The sequence below is a fragment of the Aspergillus heteromorphus genome (assembly GCF_003184545.1).
Source record: "Aspergillus heteromorphus CBS 117.55 chromosome Unknown BO70scaffold_32, whole genome shotgun sequence".
NCBI lineage: Eukaryota > Fungi > Ascomycota > Eurotiomycetes > Eurotiales > Aspergillaceae > Aspergillus > Aspergillus heteromorphus.
The window spans coordinates 35,492-54,652 of record NW_020290437.1 but is presented as its reverse complement, the minus strand read 5'-3'; the positions used below and the strand labels follow the sequence as shown (position 1 = coordinate 54,652).

The 19,161-nt window shown below is 54.7% G+C and overlaps 6 protein-coding genes across 6 annotated transcripts; 1 reads left to right on the top strand and 5 right to left on the bottom strand.

Moving 5' to 3' along the window:
* Positions 1-13: 13 nt before the first annotated feature.
* BO70DRAFT_365617 (SDR family oxidoreductase) lies at positions 14-1,219 on the bottom strand. The gene has a single exon (XM_025544113.1). The coding sequence runs from the start codon at positions 1,118-1,120 to the stop codon at positions 80-82; it is 1,041 nt and encodes a 346-aa protein (XP_025395646.1). The 5' UTR covers positions 1,121-1,219; the 3' UTR covers positions 14-79.
* A 635-nt stretch (positions 1,220-1,854) lies between these two features.
* On the bottom strand, positions 1,855-3,516 carry BO70DRAFT_299774 (putative GABA permease; the record flags this gene model as incomplete). Its single annotated transcript, XM_025539646.1, has 4 exons — positions 1,855-2,613; positions 2,679-3,043; positions 3,103-3,255; positions 3,315-3,516. The coding sequence occupies 4 exons, from the start codon at positions 3,514-3,516 to the stop codon at positions 1,855-1,857; spliced, it is 1,479 nt and encodes a 492-aa protein (XP_025395645.1).
* A 645-nt stretch (positions 3,517-4,161) lies between these two features.
* On the bottom strand, positions 4,162-5,342 carry BO70DRAFT_374006 (uncharacterized protein; the record flags this gene model as incomplete). Its single annotated transcript, XM_025544947.1, has 4 exons — positions 4,162-4,184; positions 4,442-4,926; positions 4,985-5,225; positions 5,279-5,342. 4 exons carry the CDS (start codon positions 5,340-5,342, stop codon positions 4,162-4,164), a joined length of 813 nt encoding a protein of 270 aa, XP_025395644.1.
* A 913-nt stretch (positions 5,343-6,255) lies between these two features.
* BO70DRAFT_389973 (nucleolar and coiled-body phosphoprotein 1 family protein) lies at positions 6,256-7,927 on the top strand. Its single transcript, XM_025546118.1, has 2 exons — positions 6,256-6,358; positions 6,488-7,927. Exons 1-2 carry the CDS (start codon positions 6,296-6,298, stop codon positions 7,553-7,555), a joined length of 1,131 nt encoding a protein of 376 aa, XP_025395643.1. The 5' UTR covers positions 6,256-6,295; the 3' UTR covers positions 7,556-7,927.
* Positions 7,928-9,779: 1,852 nt separating this feature from the next.
* Positions 9,780-13,827, bottom strand: BO70DRAFT_343930 (ABC transporter ATP-binding protein; the record flags this gene model as incomplete). Its single annotated transcript, XM_025541439.1, has 2 exons — positions 9,780-12,851; positions 12,900-13,827. The coding sequence occupies 2 exons, from the start codon at positions 13,825-13,827 to the stop codon at positions 9,835-9,837; spliced, it is 3,945 nt and encodes a 1,314-aa protein (XP_025395642.1). The 3' UTR covers positions 9,780-9,834.
* Positions 13,828-15,235: 1,408 nt separating this feature from the next.
* On the bottom strand, positions 15,236-18,239 carry BO70DRAFT_365612 (putative choline kinase). The gene is made up of 5 exons (XM_025544112.1): positions 18,149-18,239; positions 16,984-17,926; positions 16,416-16,935; positions 16,223-16,366; positions 15,236-16,177 (listed from the first exon to the last, which is right to left on the bottom strand). The coding sequence occupies exons 1-5, from the start codon at positions 18,192-18,194 to the stop codon at positions 15,539-15,541; spliced, it is 2,292 nt and encodes a 763-aa protein (XP_025395641.1). The 5' UTR covers positions 18,195-18,239; the 3' UTR covers positions 15,236-15,538.
* Positions 18,240-19,161: the final 922 nt, after the last annotated feature.

Genomic DNA, 19,161 nt, shown 5'->3' with positions numbered 1-19,161 from the left:
GCGACGCGGCGCGCCGGAGGCGGTGGTGAGCAGCAGAGCTCTGCGCGTCACAGCCATGTCTAGTAGGTAGTGGTATGTATTATTGCTGCTCACCCACCGGAAAGCTAAGGTATTTCCAATCCTCGATCTCCTCAATAATACACTTCAACCGATCCCGGATACTCTCCACCGCATACGTCCCTAAGATCAACCTCAGCGGCGGATAGGAACAATGTCCCAGCTGCCAGACCAAATGCGCCGCCTTCACCGCACTAGCAGGCTGCTTATCACCTAACCACATCAACATACGCTTTGCATGGGCCGCCGGTGCTGTCGTTGTATTATATGGCTCACTGGGGGGCTTGACCAAGAAATGTCCATAGAGCGGCAACGGCGACGCCAGATTATGCTCATTATTGAAAAACACAGAGTCCGACACTAAGTCACCGATATCGTCTCTCCTCATATGCCCCGGTTCCACCAATGTTGTCTTGATATTGAAATTATCCACCTCGTATAGCATGCTCTCCATGAGTCCCTCCACCGCATACTTAGACGCACAGTACGGTCCAAGCCCAGGCACGCCTAATGCCCCGGACGTCGAACTGAAGATCAGATATCGCCCGGATCTTTGTTCCCGGAAATACGGCAACGAGAGCTGTATGATATTCAGTGTGCCGGTGAAGTTTGTCTCGAATTGATCCCGGATGTCGTACTCGTCCTGGTCTTCACACGCCCCGATCACTCCGTACCCCGAACAGTTGGCAATGATATCAATATGTCCGAAGCGGTCGATCGTCCGGTCGATTGCCTGTTTCACGGTCGCGCGGGCCCGCACGTCGCACAGCAGTCCCAGGCAGTTCTCGTGCTCGGCAGAAAGCTCGCGCATCGCTTCGGGGCTATTCTCAAAGGTTTGTCCCACTGCCGAAACCAGATCATCCCGCGCGAGGGCTGTCTTCACGAGTGAGCGGCCCATGTGGCCCGTTGCACCGAAGATGAGCCATACGAAAGGCTTCGGTGGATTCTGGGGACCGGGTGGGTCGGTCGTAGAGGGGAGCTGCAGCTTCGGTTCGCGAAATACGCTGGCGGAGGGCGAGACGGCCATTCCGGGGCCTTTGGGAGAGGAGCCGTAGAAGTTCATAGGGGAGGATGTGACAGATCGATCAAGGTCTTGATAAAACTTGGTTCAATCCAACTAAAACTATTAGATCGGGGCAAAAATAGAAGGCGGACTACATTGCGAGCGCGGGGTAGTGAATAATACTGACATAAAACGCCTGCCAATAATCATGATCACATGACTTGCTATATCATAGACCACGTGATGGGGTCTCACACCTGTGAATAACACGGAGTATGGAGGCTGTTCTTGGTACCGTTTACCTCTATTCGGATCAGGTAAACTAGGTAACCGCTGGTAATAGCTGGTAATGTGATTGTAACATGGTTTGATTCTATTTTAATATAGGAACTATAGATAGCCTATGTTGGATAAAAACCATATAAGTATCAAACAATAGTCAAAAAAATAGCTAAGATTGTCAGGGATGTAGTTATCTAGGGGTGGTAGGGTAGGGTCCTATTTACGTCAGCTATGAGTCAGCAGGATCAACGCCTCGATCACGTCATGTGGGGTGCTGCCTAGATCCGCGCCCCGCGCCGGGAATCAACTTACTTACTGCCTATCTTGGACTTGCATTTGCAATACTAGGTTGATAGAAGTAACCTCGCTGACCCCACTCTCGCCACGCTTCTCCATGACCCGGACGTAGCGTTTACTTGTACTCATCAGATGCTTGGATTGACATATTCTCTGTGTCACGAGAAGGCACAGCTCTTTCGAGTCGGATAATCTGTGCAATAACAGTCCACCGGTCACCCCGAGCCATGTACAGGAACACAGGGAGAGAGACATACCGGTCCGCAGAACGTCTGCCTTTTCCCTCCCCACCACGCAGCTACTATGAAAGCCACAGCCGCTGCGATAACCACACTGACATAGTTCATATCTTGGACTGTTGTTGGAATTGTGAGCGGTAAGCAAAACAGCACTGTGATCATAGAAACCCAGAGCACAGAAAACGCGTTGCAGAATCCTCCCAGACACTTTCCCATGGCAAAGGCCCGATGGGGAAGAACGCTTTCTCGGCCGCGGATCAGCACAATCCCTTGCGGGATCACGTACGTGACATTGAGCGAGATAATGCACATCGAGATGAAGCTGTTGAATGCTGTTGTGGATGCGATATATATCAGCCCGTACAGGGCGATAAACGTGGAACACGCAATCGTGGCTTCGATGGGCACACCGTTGGTGATTTTGGTAAAGGCTGGAGAGTATGGGAGGCCATCAGCTCGGGCGAAGGCATATGTCAGTCGCCCGACTGTGACCAGACCGGAAAGGTAGGCCCCAGCGAAAAGGAACATGATCCAGACTGTGAAGAAGGCCGCTGTGGGTCGGCTGGATGTGGCTTGTAGGTACGCGGTGTAGATTGGGATGGGGGACGATGCGACCGCGTGGTTGTCGGTTGTACAGAAGAGGAGGGATATCGTCCATGGGATGGCGGTCAGAATTCCGGTTATCACTGTCAGTCCCACCGCTTGAGGGACATTGCGGCTTGGGTCTGTAACCTCCTTCTCATGGAATACCGTTTAGAAGGAGGGATGTAATGCAGTTGTTGCCGAGATGGAGGACTCACCTCCGCTATATGGGTAGCACCGTCGATGGCCAGATATGCATACATGCACGTGGCAGTACCGATCATGAACGCCGTCCCGTCACTCCAGCCAGTGTTGTTTTCATATTGAACGAATACAGTATGTGCCGACTGTTTGTGGGCTTGCACCGCCAGCATAGTGACCAGGCTGGCAATGAAGCCAAACACGCTGCAGAGGAAGAGGGCAATCTCCAATCGAGGAATTGCTCGAGGTAAGAAGCACACGACTGTCGTGGCAAAAACAGTGATACCCAGATAGATTAGGTACGTGTGCCATGCCGCTTCAGTGTAACCTCGGTGGTAAACGGTCACAAGCCTGACGGCCATTTGAGCTATCGACAAATTATCTCCGCTCCATTCCTGCCGTGGCACCCCGTGGGGTTGGACTCACCACAGATAATTGCACTGGAGGCTGACCCGGCACACCAGGCAATCACACTCAGCCATCCGACCACAAAAGCAACCGGGGCACGGTGTTTCTCCCACGACACCATGAATGCATAGTGATATGGCCCTCCGCTAGACGGAAACGCCGATGCCAGCTCGGCAAACCCAGCAGCTACAGAAAAAGAGAAGTCAATGTTATCCTGGAAAAAGACACGGGAATATCGCCCTTACTGATGAAGCAGCTAGCAATCGAAGCGACGATCAAACCGAAGAATGCCGTTGGGCTCCCGCCCATGGTGAGAGGGGTCGCAAAAGTACCAGCGTAAGCAAGCCAGGAGTTTGTTATACTAAACCCCAAGGCCATGGTCGAGAAAAGCGAGAACTGCCGGGGCAGCTCTGCATTGTTCGTACCAGAGACTTGAGAATTGGCCATCTTAGGGTCGCATTCCAAAAGCAAACCAGGGCTGGCAAGAACACAGACTCTATAATATAATAATACAGACAAGGCAGCGTCTCCGATATCACCAGTCTGATCAGGGTGAACCGACCAGTGGAGTTGGATAATATTGATGCGGTGGGCTGGATCATGCATCGATACGTGGTGCTTTAGGCCTGCGAGGTAGAGTCCCGTGCATGCAAGCCGGACGAGGGTCTTGATCTGGGCTGAGGGCTTGAACAGCCAATCCTCACCGTGCTTTCCCAGGTCTGTTCTTACAGATCTCTATCCTGATGACCCAACTTGAACCTTTGTGATGGTAGAAACCGGGCATGTGCACGTAGCAGAGGAAGGCGCCGGGCAGATAGATATGCAGCCCCCTTGCCTCGCGATGCACGGGGCTGCACCCAACAGACCAATCACCATCGCTAGTAGAATGTAATGTCAGGTCGAATACGGAGTGGGACTGAATGCCGCAAGCTGGTCTTTCCTCGAAACGGATCACCGGGACAGAAATGCGCGAATCACGAATCAGCAATATGATCATTTTGATCCGCATCTCAGGTGATGCTCTGTTGCAGACAAGATAATATTTATATTGCATGGATTGTAGGTATATTGCCTTGAGTCTTCTACAAGTACCTAGTTATTATCTTCCCGCCTCCCTGCAAAGACACTTTCCAAGAACATCACATGGAAAGTTCGACGTGGATGGGGATGATCATGATCAGAATTGTGACATGAATGAGGTAAGCCTTTGCACCCTGGAAATGGAGGAGAGATACACGGTACAAGGGCGAGTCCCGGTAAAGGAAAATTTAGAAATGAGGCGAAACACGTCCCATTCATCAATCATCACTCTTGCAGACCCTTTCAAAGAGAATTGTCTGATCTCGTCGGGGCCAGAGGAAATAGCTCGCACAAGTCCACTCCCACAGATCCTCCTGCTTCGCCGCATCGCAACCAACATCGCTGGACTTGATCTGCTTTCTCCCCTCATAGTACACTCCGCTGCTGGCCTCGGTGGTCGCCAAATAAGCCAGCGCAGTCCCGGATACCTGCGGCAGTTGGATATTCGATGACCTCAGCACTAGACGCAACAAGGGAATAATGCGAGGGAGGACGTGATGCCAGAGAAATCGCTCGACAGCATTCCCAGCCCTAACGAGGCCTGTCCCCGGCATCAGGCCCGGACAGGACGCACATACTGTCCAGGATTTGAAGTCTTTCAACTTGACAAGGCGTCGATGCAGCGCGTATACCCAGAGCACGTTGGCAAGCTTGCTGGTCGCGTAGCGCTGACGACCGGGAAACCGGGCCGACTCGCGCGTCGGATGTGCGAGTCCTTCAGCCGTGTTGTATCTTGCGTCTGGAAGACCGGTCTTCTGAGCCGGATCGTGGGTGCCGCTTGAGGTCACTACTATCCGAGCGGGTGTGGGCAAGATGCGGGATCAGGAGCGCGAACAACAGCGCATGACCGGTATGGTTGGTGGCAAAGGTCGTCTCATAACCATCTGCTGTATACTCCACCGGTCCGGGGAATTGCAGTCCTGCGTTGAGCAGCAGGTACTGGATGGAGGGATATCTCTTCTCGTTCCATTGCTGGACGAAGGATCGGACCTGGGAGAGGTCTGAAAGCTCGAGACGAAGATAGCTGACATTCGTTTGGCCCAGTAGTCGGTTGATAGAGTTGGCAGGGAATAGTACTATAGCGGGAACGGCACCGTCGATAAAGTATCTGGTTCTCACCTCATCGTACTGGAGCATTTCCACTTTACTTTAAAATCGACGGCGCCGTTCTCATCATCCGGTGCAATCGGCATGTCCGAGTGGACGCAACGCGGTCATGGAATCCCATGCGTTGGATGACCCGGCCCGGCTGCTGCGTTAAGTAGCTCCCGGATTATCAGGTTGTCGTCTGCACCGTCTGTGGGTACGCTGTCCAGCCCCATGGCATTTTGCGCCATTTGAAAGAGATCCACCGCATCCTCCGTGGCCACCGTCGCAGGTACAATCGATATGTCTCCAGTCTGTGTCTTCGGGATCCCAAGGATGTGACCCCCCCCCCCCCAAAGCAGGCGGACCAGTTCCCAGTCCCGTGTCTGCCTGTTGAGCCCGGCCTTCGATGTCGGTCGCACGGCTGTCAGTACCTATGTGTCTCTATGAAGCGCATGCAAGCTCATTGGAAATTGGTGCATGAACGAAGGGGCGATCCTAGCACGGACTGGGGGCCGGCTTCTCTACAGACCTTCTTCCGCGGCAGTCTCCTGCAACTCCTGCAATACTTTACCCACGAGTCTTTTTGCACCAGTCAGGCGTCTCACTATCCTTTCCAATCGCATGAAATGGGTGCGTCGGCTAGCGATATTCAGGCAGGTCTAAACCCCACGGTAGTCCCCTCTAGGTTGATGTACTGTAGCCCTTGGATCGGGGTAGCCCACCATACCTTCATAGACCTGGCCACGAGTAACCAACAGATAATCAAACCATCCTCCAGATTGCACTTATACTCAGCCCCTAACCCAGACACTCAACCAATAACTGAATACTAAGTCAGGGACCTCCTCTGTTCCTGGCACGTGACACCCCAATCCAGACCCTCTCACGTGCGCCCCGACCGGAAAAGTTCAATCCGCCAATCGCCACCGTCACATCCGACCGCCTTTTCTGTTTCTGCCGCCTTTTTTTTTTTTTAGTAAATCTTTTCTCCGCGGCCGAAAAACACACCATTCCTTCCTTGATCGCAGTCTCTGTGCCCAGGTTGTATTCAATCAAAATGGCCGTCCAGAAAAGCAAGAAGGCCTCCTCTGTCAACATGTCCAAGGACAAGAGGAATACTGTAAGTAACGGAATTGCGAACCTGTTCCTCCGATCCTCATTTCTCGGAGTGAGATGAGAGAAGAATGAGGCTAGAGAGAGAGAGAGAGAGAGAGAGAGAGAAAGGTTCTAACAACTTCCAATCCAACAGACACCCACACAACTCGTCGCCGCTATCTCCGCCTACCTGGCTGACGCGGGCTTCTCCAAGACAACGGCGGCTTTCACCAAAGAGCTGTCTAGCAAGTCGATCGACTCCACCGCGAAGAATGTGCCGTCTCTTCTGGAGCTGTTCCAGATCTGGGAGGGGCAGAAGTCTGCCTCTGCTAGCACTACCTCGAGCTCGAGCTCATCTGATGCTGAGAGCGAGAGCGAGAGCGGAAGTGACAGCGACAGCGAGAGTGAGAGCAGCTCCGACGAATCTAGCTCCTCCGACGTCGAGATGAACGATGCGCCCAAGAAGGAGGCGAAGAGCTCTTCCGCTTCCTCTTCCGACAGCGACAGCGACAGCGACTCTGACAACTCCGACGACGACGACGAGGAGGAGAAGGAGGGGAAGAAGACCCCGGCCAATCCCCAGTCCCAGGGCATGAAGCGCAAGGCGGAGTCCAGCTCCGAGTCGGAATCGGAGTCCTCCGAGGACGAGGCGCCCAAGCCGAAGAAGGCGAAGAAGCAAGATTCTTCTTCCGAGTCCGAATCTGACTCCGACTCCTCTTCTTCAGAGGAATCCTCCGACGAATCCTCCGACGACTCGGACTCTGATAGCTCCTCCGACGACTCAGATTCCTCCTCTTCTTCCTCCTCTTCCTCCTCCTCCTCCGCCTCCTCCAGCAAAGCAGCCCTCAAGAACGCAACCAAGACTCCCCTCCCGGAGTCCGACTCTTCTTCCTCTGGAAGCGACACAATCGAGAACTCCAACGCCACCAGCCAGGAACCCACTTCCTCCAGTGCCAGCCCGGCCCCCGGAACGGACAACTACTCCAGCAAGAAGAAGCACGTCGGGGCGCGTCCGACGCCCCTGGCTGCGCTGAGCGAGCTGCCCCACGACCACCCGTCCAACGAGTACGTGCCCTACGCGTATGCCGAGCGCGCGTGGAATGACCTCTCCGTGACCCGCGGAAAGGGCTTCACCAAGGAAAAGAACAAGAAGAAGCGTGGCTCGTACCGCGGTGGGCCGATTGATATCTCGGGAGGGAAGTCATTTAAGTTTGATGATTAGATTATCACCGAGGGAACAACTCGACAATTCGGCTTCGGGGGGGGAGGGCTTAATTTAGACTAAGTTGAGCTGAGCCGGGCTGAGATCTTGTATCTCAATATGCCGCTCGGCCCTCAAGCGAAAACCAAAAACCGGATCTGAAAGCAAGGAAGAGGAAACGAGGAAAGGAATCAAAGAAAGAAGGGAAGAAGAAAAAAGAGTTCATCATCTGTTCTATGCCCCCCACCCATATCATACTTAGATCTAGATTCCAGACGGGGCGTTCATATTCAAACTACTATCTATCTACATCAACAACAGCAAGGCGCTAATGGAGCTGGTCGGATTATATGACTACCACTATCTTACATGTTTCTTTACCCTCTTCATCGCAATTATACCTACAGCCGCATTCATTACCGGTTTGCCGTGCGTAATATGTATCTAGACTACTGATTGATTGAATAATTGATTTATGCATACTGATAAGCGAAGGCTCCGTAACGACCTCCCAGGCTACAACGGAACAAGTAAAGAAGATCTCAATAGGATCACTGTAGTATTGGTTGATGCCACGAAGATGCTGACGATGATGATGATGATGCTCTCAGGATACAAAGAAGGAGTAGTAGCAGGGGTGCCTAGAAATGTTCCCAGAGAGTTGTCAGATTGGGCAACCGCCCCTTACCGCCCCTTTCGGGGCAGGAGCGCTGCAATATTAGGAGACTTCTGCCACCCGTTGACGCATGAGGTTTAGCGCAAGTCCTTTCGGAAGGCGGTCGTTTGATTAAGTCATCTGATATTATCGACGCGATAAATTATTAATAATGTCGGCTTATATAATATATACATAGTTATTAGTTAGTGGTTGATATCCCTCACAATACGAAGACTACCCGAGCGCGCTAAGAATACGGTGTATTTCGCCAAGGTGATACGTACGATACACTACTCTCCCGACTATCAATCTAATGTGGGCCGGCGTGCGAAACGAATCCACCAGCAAGCAAGCACCAAACTCCAAGCAGGAAAGAAAAACGCACAACTTGCAGGCTAGGCAGGCGGTTGAATCCGCTTGGACTGGTTAGTGTCTTGGGTGTGAAATTAGCCCGAGGAAATGAGTCGAGTCGAGTTCAAGCTGCTTTGATGATGATCAACAACAAGAAGGATAAGAACTCTGGATAAATCTCCAAAAGAACAAACCTGCAGTAGAAAATAAACCATGGGACTGTGAACCAGGATATAGATACTAGAGAATCACAAGCGTCGCCAGCCCAACAGGAACAGCAAAGCGAGGAAGGAATTTCCTCGTGCCCCGGCTAAATAATCCCACTGTGGTGCGAACCTTCCCCCCCCCCCCCCTCCCCTCCCACCTCCACTGCGACCCAAGAGCGGGCAGATTGATACACCGTATCAATCAAATCTGATTGCGATTATCTTCGGAAAATTCAGGTTCAGGCCAGATCTGATTAGATTGGCTCGAGGATTGCTTGTGGCGAACCACCATCATACAACATCAGTATTATCACATCCCACAATTCTACAGTACGATAATTTATGATGTCCACTGTTACTGTTGGTGCCAGATAGGTAGATGGCTAGAGATATAAAGGGGATTTACTTTTCCCCCAAATGAAAAAAGAGGGAGGGAGAGAGACAGAGAAGAAACTCCCCCGGCTTCGAAAGTCGGTTATGTAAATTAAGAATGTGAAGTGTGTTTATTCCAGCTTCAATAATAGACGGAGTACTTCTTACAGATCCCACAGTCTGGTTCAAAGACAAAGCATACGAACAATCCTGGCCGGCTTCTGTTCTTCACAGAATTGTGCGATAACGCCGCCGGGCGGCCGTTGTTTCGTCTAAGCGGTGCACGTGACACATCATCGGGCATCAACGGCCCTGGACGGTCGACTGGCTGGCTGCGGGCCAAGATCTGAATGCAATGGCGGTGTGTTAGTTGATTATTCTGCCCTTCTCGGGCCCAATATCCCATCATTCCTTTTATCTACAAAGTAGATAGATATGTAGATGATATCTAGTCCACCAAGACAGAGGATTAGAACCGATACAAGCTAGAGGTTAGAACACTCCACACATTACAAAAACAGACTGTAGAAGCACATTCCACATAAACATAAAAAGATGAAGATGAAGAAGAAGAAGAAAAAACTTATTTGATATCTATTAAAACCAATCTAACGCGGATCTAAAAAAAAAAAAAAAAAAAAAAAAACTAAACCAACCAAACCAAACCAAACCGAACAAACCGAACCCCCAGTCCCAGTCCGAGAAAAAGAGTTCTAAGCAACAGTCTGATGCAACACATTGGCGCGATAACTCTCACTCCTGGTCAACAACTCCTCGTGCGAGCCCTCATCCACACAGCGTCCCCCCTCAATAAGATAAATCACATCCGCCTTGCGGATAGTATTCAAACGATGCGCGATCGCCACGACGGTGATGCCCTTCGCGGCCCTCTCCAGACCATCCTGGAGCAACTTTTCCGACTCGGCATCCAACGCGCTCGTCGACTCATCCAGGATCAACAGTCTCGGTTTCCGAACCAGCGCCCTCGCGATGGAGAGTCTCTGCTTCTGGCCGCCGGAGAACTGGTTCCCGTTCGGTCCGCATAGGGTCTGGTAGCCGTCGGGCAGCGCGGCGATGGTATCGTGGATGTTGGCCAGCTTGCATGCGTCTTCGATTTCGGATTGGGTGGGGATGGTGCCGGGGCGGGCGCCGAGGGAGATGTTGAAGGAGATGGAGCCTTCGAAGAGGACGCTTTCCTGGGGCACGAGGGAGATGGTGTCGCGGAAGGAGACTGGGCGGGATTTGATGTCGCTGCCGTCGAGGAGGATGCTCCCTGAGGAGGGCGTGTAGAGGCGTTCGATCAGCGAGATGATGGTCGATTTGCCCGCGCCGCTGGGTCCGACCAGCGCGCAGAATTTGCCCGGGGCGAGGTTGACGGTTAGGCCCTTGAGGACCTCGATGTCCGGGCGGGCTGGGTAGGAGAAGTGGATGTTCTGGAGCTGCACGTGGGCGGCGGAGGTGAGGGGGAGGGGGGCTTTGGGCTCGGGGGATTCGAGGTCGAGGGCGAGGGCGGATGGGGAGGAGGATGGGCTGTGCGGTGCAGGGACCCGGCCCTGCATCTTGTCGGAGCCGAGCTCGATCAGCCACAGGATGCGCGCCATGGCGGCGCGCGCGCTGGAGAGTTCGGGGGCCAGTGCGAACATTTGGCTCCAGAGCAGGGCGCTGACGAGCAGGGAGAACACCACGATCAGGAACTGCGTCTGCGTGTAGTTGCCGTCGATGATCTGCTTGGCGCCCCACCAGTAGGCCAGGGCGTTGACCAGGTTGCCCAGGAAGTAGGTCATGGCTTGCCAGAGACTGGCTTGCAGGGTGACGTGCAGGGTTTCCTGGCGGGGCCCGATCAGGGATTCCCGGTAGATATTGAGGGTGTCTTCCTCCAGGGAGAGGGCGGCGATGGTCTTGATGGAGGTGACGGCTTCGACGCCGATGTCGACCGACTTGGTGTATGCGGTTTCGTGCTTCTCCTCGAACTTGCCGAGCACGCGGAGCTCCATGAGACCGGCGCCGAGGAGGAGGGGCACCAGGGCGAGACAGACCAGGGCGATGCGCCAGGCGATGATGTGGGTCATGATGATGGCGGCGACGAGGTTGACGGAGATGGAGAACAGGGTGCCGATGACGGAGCCGCTCAGTCCGGCCAGCGCGTTGCCGTCGCGGGTGATGTACGAGAGGAGTAGGGCTGGCGAGCGGCCTTCCGACTGATGCCATTGCAGGTCCTGCTCGAAGAGAGACCGGAAGGACAGCACGCGCACCGTGTAGACAATCTTCTCCGACACCCAGCCGAAGCCGGCCCAGCTGACCACGTTGGCGAAGAACTCGATGATGGCCAGCACGAAGAACATCAGTCCAAAGAACTCTCCGTGGGACCGGATGCTGGCCGCGCCCTTGCAGGGGTTCAGACTGCCGACAGTGTTACCGAAGATGACTGCCTCCCCGGAGAAGGCGCCGCCGACGATGCTGGCCCCGAGGAGGGCCGCGACGATGTACACCAGGTGCGGGCGGAGGGCCGGTGCGTAGCCCTTGGCCAGGGCCCAGAGGGATCGCTTTGGGGTTTCGGGCTCCTCCTCTTCGTCGTCGTCGTTGTCTTCGGGGGTTTCCGTGGTGGAGACCTGGGTGTCCTCGGCCTTCTCGTCGAGACTGGCCTTCTCGTTGTCCGCGTCGGTCAGGGAGGTCTGGTCCGAGCGGCTGATGGTGTCGACAGAGACGGCGGTGTCGGTCTTGGTGGAGCTCATGCCCTGCAGCTTGACCAGGTCGGCGTACGCGGCGTCCATGGCCATCAGCTCGGCGTGGTTGCCTTGCTCAACGATGTGGCCCTTGTGCATGACGATGATGTTGTCGGCGCTGGTGATGGTCGACAGGCGATGGGCGATGGTGATCATGGTTCTTCCGCTGGAGATGTTGTTGATGGCCTTCTGGATGCGTTGTTCACTGCGGGAGTCGAGAGACGCGGTGGCTTCGTCGAGGATGAGAACGGCGGGGTCCTTGACCAGGGCTCTTGCCAGCGACACACGCTGCTTCTGGCCACCGCTGATAAGGCGGCCACTGGAGCCCACCATCGTGGCGTATCCATGCTGCAGGGCAGAGATGAACGTGTCGGCATCGGCGAGAACAGCCGCGTGTTTGGACATGTTGACAATTTCCACAACATCAGGCCCGCGCTTCTCTGCCGCGGCCATCATATCGGCGCCATCTCTGACTTCGCTAGCGAGGTCAGAAAGTTCAGAGCTAAGCAGCGTGGCCTTGAGGTGCGCATGGTTGGAGTTACTCGAGTTCATCAGACCGTGGGCGATGTTCTCCAGCAGGGACCGGTCGAGAAGAGACGGCTCCTGCTGTACCAGACTGAGGAAGCCGCGCAGGTCCCGGGTGTTGACATCACGGAGGTTGTGGCCATCAAAGAGGATCTCGCCCTCGTTGGCATCGTACAGTCGGGTCACCAGACCGGCGATGGTCGACTTTCCACTCCCCGACAGGCCCACGAGAGCGGTATGCTTGTTGGCGGGGATGCTGAGGCTGATCTGGTCGAGGACGGTGACCTCCGGCCGGGAGGGATACGTGAACGAGACGTTCTTGAACTCGAAGCCACCTTCGGCCCGGGTGAGACGGATGCCCGCGTCGGTGGTGCCGTCGATCAGCGGCACGCGGTCGATGTCGTCGCGCAGCTTGCCGTAGGATGCAACGGCCGCGATGAACAGGTGGAGGAAGGGGGCGACCTGACTGAGAAGCAGGGTGGCTGTCGTCGTCAGCACAGGTAGAGGAATTCAGGCTCAATCCGACTCACCTTCAATCAGGACGAAAATAACGGTGAACGTGGCACCCACGGTGACGCCCCCGGATCCAGTCAGTCCATCGGCGACCTGTCGACTTCCATACCAGAAAGCCAGACCGTTGGCCGAGTACGCAATGAAGTACAGCACCCCGGACTGGATGCCGACAGCGGTGGCCTTCTTCAGGCCCTCCGTTTCCGAGGCCTTGAGCGCGCCGGAGAACTTCTCCTCGAGCTTGGGGTTGGCGCCGAACGCCTGCACGACCACGATGTTGGAGAGGGCCTCGGAGGCAATGGACGCGGCGCTGGCGGCGTGGTCGGACATGAGACCAGAGTACTTCTCGATGTAGTGGCTGCCGACGAAGGACATGATGAAGTAGGCCGGAACCAGGCAGATCAAGATGGCTGCCAACCGATAATCCTTGATGAAGGCGACGATATACGCGGTGACAAAAAAGGAGAAACTGGCCAGGGTGATGCCGACCTTCTCGGACGTGCCGGACCGGATGGTCTGGATGTCGCTGTTCAGGCGGGAGGACACCTCGCCCGGGGGCAGGTTGTCGAAGAAGGAGGGCTCCTGCCGCAGCAGGTTCTGCAGGTAGTTCTCGCGCAGGCGCTGGGACAGACGGGCCCCGTACAGGGTCCAGCACGTGAGGTGGCCATAGATGAGGACGAACTGGGCGATGGCCAGGTAGACGATCAGCAGGATCTCGCTGTTGATGCTGCTGGCGGAGGAGGAGTCGGTGGTGCCGTCGGACTCGGCGCAGGAGATGGAGTTGAAGTTGTCGAGCAGCTCACCGAAGATGATGCCGATGATGGGGAAGGGCACGCCCGAGGCGATGGCGAAGACGATGGCCGAGGCCAGCGTCCCCAGGTCGCCCTTGGACGGGTTGCCTGCCAGCAGCAGGTTGGGATACCCCGCCAGCTTCTGAAGCAACGGCATGGTCGAAGTGTCTGCTTCGGACGGGTGACGGGTCGGTCTGCTTCGTCGAACAGCAGGACGGTCAGGTGAAAGAAGACGATTTATTTGCAGCCGATGGGGTGTGCCATGCATGCCCTCGAGGCCGCTTTTCGGCAGCTCCACGCTGGCGAGTGGGACTGGCCATCTTGGGTTCGAGAAAACTCAACCAGAGAGGACCGGGACTGGGAGAGACATCCGAATGGGGTGACCATCTGGCCGGTGGCCGGACTGCCCCTCGACGAATTATTCAGGAGCCGGGAGAAGTGGGGTCGCCGACTGCAGCGGACAGGTCAGCCTGTTGGTCCGTCACTGTCACGATAATTTGTGGAGTGGGGTTGGCCTTGATTAGTTGGTGGGTTGGTGGTGGGTTGGTGGTGGGTTGGTGGTGGGTTGGTGGTGGATTGAGGGCAAAAGTGTGTGTCACCCGTACGGTATCGATGTGACCACACCGTAACCGCGCTAGTCCCGTACGCCGGCCATACCACCCGCTTATCTGATTCACTGCAAAACCCAGTGGTCAATCACTGAGACTGAGTGTTGAGACAGTCCCGCGCGGTAATTAAAAGTTATCTGATCCGCGTAGCGCCTTGGCATTACCAGCAGCAGCAGAGATATGCGGCAGATAATCCCTCACCAAGAATCTTCTCCTTTCAAGAAGATTCCTGCTGTGGAGTCGATCAGATAAATCAGCGAGTGGTCGAGTCGAGTCTGAGGTCATTTCGATAGAGATGAGCGTGAGACTGAGGCGTAAGTTTCCTGACGGTGCGGGACACGCCATAAACCACAACAGGCCCATACAAATCACACTAAACTAAATCGAATATAGTCTGGATCCTTCCTCTTATAGTTAGCGCCCCGTAGATACTGCTGGCAGAACAGTGGAACACCGGTGGCAGAAGTCTCCTAATGCAACCAAACTCCTTAGCCCTCTCACCATGTAGGTCTTATCACATTTAGCCTCTCAGTTATGCACTCGTCCTACTTATCCGGCGTGATCATATAAAGTGCCCTCAGTCCTCACCCTCTAGCTCACTGGTTTAACTGTCAAGAAGTTGGGTGTGTTGCTTACTCCTGTCCCGTGACGAGGAATGTAGAACAAGGGCTGGCTTTGTCCTTGCTCAAACAGAAATCTTTCTCACTGAACTCAATCGTTCCTTTCCTCCTTGATTTGCAATCCTTTGACTGAGTCGGATAACCGGCGTGTACAGTAGTACTATCTTAGTAGGAGGTACGGAGTACAATGCGGGCCTACATATCCACACAAGCACATAGATAGCTGGTACATGCAGTCCCAGGACTATTGCCGATCCCACAACTCCCTCAACCTCCTTAATTGCGACGCAGTCTCCCACCTCAGGAACGCCGCCATATAAACGCGGGCACAGCTCTGCGGGACGGTTCAGACACAACGCGAGACAAGCAAAGTGGAATTGCTGCATCGCGGACGCAGAGGACGGCAGGCTACATGCTCGAATTCATGCGTGGAACGGTAAGGTAGTAATAGTTGCGAGCTTTGAGGAACCAGTTCACATTGGATGCGTTCGGGTAAGTTAGGCTATGGCATGGCATGGCATGGCATGGCATGGTTATGTACAAAGGCAACAACGCCGGCTTCTGGAAGAATCGCTTCGTCAGTCATGTTATCTGAGTCATAATTGTACGCTAGCTTATCTATTTACTCCGGATACTACGCCTAGTACTCGATGATGCGCGATTTGATCTGTGCCACCATCGACGCCGGCAGCTCGTCCTCTTGGATAAAGTTCATCGACAGCAGGTCCGACCAGAAGAACATCGCCCGGTCCTGCGCATACGCAAGGTAATCAAACTCGTCGATCTCGTCGATATCTGCGTCCACGGGCGGGCTTCCGGTCGATTCCCGTCTGCCTGCCGCGCCGTTGCCGTTCGCCTCGTGGTGTCCGTTGTGAGCGGCCTCGCCCGCCGCGATGCCCTCCTCCATCCCGGCCATCTTGGCCTGCACGATGCCCCACGCGACCCACTGGGCAGAGTTGAGCACACGCCAGAGCCTGGTCTGTCGCATGAGAAACTGGATTCGAGCGTCGATACTATCTTCGTGCGCTTTTTCGATATCCAGACAGCCTGATACGGCCATATCAGGGGCTGCATCCAGGTTCAAAGAAGCGAGCGAGGAGGCGTTGGCAGACGCTCCCCGCATCAGGGGCGTGATGGACGGAGACGCCATGTCGCGCAGTCCCGGGCGATGATTAAGATATGCGTTGATGAACTTGTGCTGCTGGTCCGGCGTGGGATAACCTGTGTTCTCGCACGCCCACGACCTCTCCGGATCATGATAGTTGTAGCACCATTCCGTCTGCGCAAGTCAGCAAGGAACACCGGTCGCTAGCTGAAGACTTACAAAGTGGTTCGCGAACTCGTGTCCCGGAGGGTTCGCTGACGCGTATTCGAAATCAATCACGACCAGCTGCTTATGCACGTTCTCTGGCCGGAGCAGCGGCGATTCCTGACTGGGATTCATGCGAAGCAGGTTGCCATATTGGGTCTGAACAGTCAGTACATGTCCCACCACCAGGGAGGGAAATGGAGCCTACATCGTTATGCGCAAATACCAGCTGCCGATTGATTTCATCCATTCCCCCAAGGGTGGAAACAAGCCACTTCCGATAGCCCTCAACCGCCTTCCGGAACAAGGGCCATGGAACGCCGCAGACGAAACCTCGCTGGCGCCAAGCCTCTGACGCTGTTTTGCTCTGGTTGTGCTCGGACTTGATTTCCTTGTCCAGCCAGTTGATTCTTTGCTCGCAGCGATCCACCCATTTGTCCCAATTCTTGAAGACCATGGGTCCTCCTTCCCTCTCTTCCTCGAGCAGATCAACCCCATCATGCAGCTCTCTCATCCGCTTCGCGATCTGTTTCATGATCAGCGGGTCCCGGAGCTCCTTTGGTGTCAGAGGGCGAGCTTCAAAGTACTCTTCGAACCGCCCGTTGTTGAACGTGCCGAGGACTTTGGGTCCAATGTTCTTCCGGCCCAGCCGGCGAAGGATCTGGAGCTCATTCTCGCGATCAATCAGGTGATCCACTTGCGGCCCATAGATGCGCAGTAGAAGCTTCCTACAGGATGTTAGACTCGGGTCGCCAATAAGATACCGGAGGACTTACGGTGGCCGCTTCATAGGAATCAACGAATACGAGCCATCTTCGGCCTTGGGCACTGGGATGTTCTGCGGCGGAGTGACCACATACACCGCGTTAGTCATAGCACCGCTCAACCGAGCCACCTCTATATCTGCGGCCAGATCCATTGAGAGCTTCCGCCATCCCTTGACCTGCATGGTATGGGTGAGACGAAGGATCTCGCCTTTGAATGTCGCCCAGGCTTCCCTATTCTTTGCGCGTCGCGTGCTCTCGCCGGGTTCATTATCCTCGTCCTCTGCACCGCCACCGCTGTAGGCGAGGGTCTTGGAATTGTCCAATACCGCATCCACGCTGGGAGGATTTGCCTCATAGTCTGACACATCGGATTCGGAAGCAGAGCCCCTACGCAATCCTCTGGACCGTGGGCGCCGATGACCAGTCCGTCGCACAAGATTTACGCTATCTCCCTCCTGTCGTGAAGTGGCATACCGGAGGAGAATCTTCTCCAACTTGTCCAGAGCAAGCACATCGGGGCCAGTCGGTGTCGGTCTTTCCACGGAGACACCAGCAGCATCGTCATCGTCGTCATCGTCGTCGTCGTCGTCACCATCACTTACAGCCTCGTCTGTTCTGGCTAGACTCGACGACTTGTAAGTCCTCCGCTTGGACTTTTCGCGCCGAAGCCACTCGAACACCTGCGTGAAAAGGGCATTCTGCGGGTCCTCCTCGCCGTACTTCAAGCCGTGATCCCTCTCGTTGCGAGACACGGACTCGGTCGCGACGCTGGACGTCTGACTACTTACAGAGGCCGGGTGATGAAGAGCTGGTCGAGTCGGCTTCCTTGGCGCAGGGGGTTGTTGTCTGGGGAAGCTTCCTTCCGAAGCCATTGCAGAGCCTTCGTGTCCGGGGGTCGGGCGGCGTCTCTGGAGAGAGACGTTCAAGCCAGTTCCCAGAATCGGTTGAGGCCCTTGGAACGATTGGTCAGAATCCATCAACACTCGAGTAGTAGGTAGACGAGAGAGAGAGTCAAAGAGTAGAGATCGCGAAGGGGGTGGGATTATGATTGATGGAGTACCGAAGTCGCAGTGGGCTATGAGATCATCTTGGTCCAGCAGAGCCTCTGGAAACCTACAGCTACAGGGAGCAAGGGAGTGTGGAAAGGTTCACGGGAAGTTAAACCAAAACCTACCATCGAGATCAAGACCCGAATCGGTCTGGTCAGTGAAGGAGGGCATGGCCTAAGGCAGGCACGATGTGGAGGTCAGGGGCAGACCGTGCAGATGATCATTCAGGGTCGGTCGCGAGGGGAGGCCGATCAGGGAATGCGCGTGGTGAAGTCAATTGATATTCGGGAGGCGGACAAGGCAATCTGGCGCTTGGGGATGCTCCGTGCGAGGATCTGGCACGTGACTCGGTTACCCATCAGGGGGTCCCATCGGGTGGCTGCCTATATATAATCATGGGCATTGATTGCTGTTATAGTATATGATCATTACCCCACTACCGACCGCTTCGTAGTTGATCTTCTTTTTTTTTTATTTTACCCCCAGACTCAACATTATATCTACTGAGCGGACGATTGCCGCCATCGGGCAAAAACCTTTGGCAATCAATTGTTAAACGGACCCTACACTTTTCCCGGCTGACCTCACACCCGCTCTGCGCTAGCCATATTAGACTTAGCCTGTGCTTACTCTTACCTGCCAGTCTCAAATGTACCTTTCTTATAATCTACTAGCAAGTGGGTTTTATTGTCGGGCATTGTATAGCCACCCTGCCTGCGGCTGCGGCCACGGCCATCACGGCCAACACAGGCAATATCAGTAATACAGGTCATATTCGCAACACAGGCAATATCTATACGCAGTAAAGTAATATCATTACACGTGGCTTACCGGCCAAGACAATACACGGGCGCTAGGCCTGATCTAGCTAGGGATGAGGTCAGCCGGGAAACGTGTAGGGTCCGTTTAACAATTGATTGCCAAAGGTTTTCAATTTCGAAACGCGAAATGACGGAGGGGAGCCCCTTCCCCATCTCTCCCGGCCTGTCCTGTCCTGTCCTGGCTGCTGCCATCCCCTCGACTTGCCTTTACTCTCGATCTCCTCCGTCCAACCGACACTGCATCGCATTGCCTCGCCCCTGCAGTAGTACTACTAGTACCAAGTACTACATAGTCTCGCGCAGGAGATAAGCCCCGA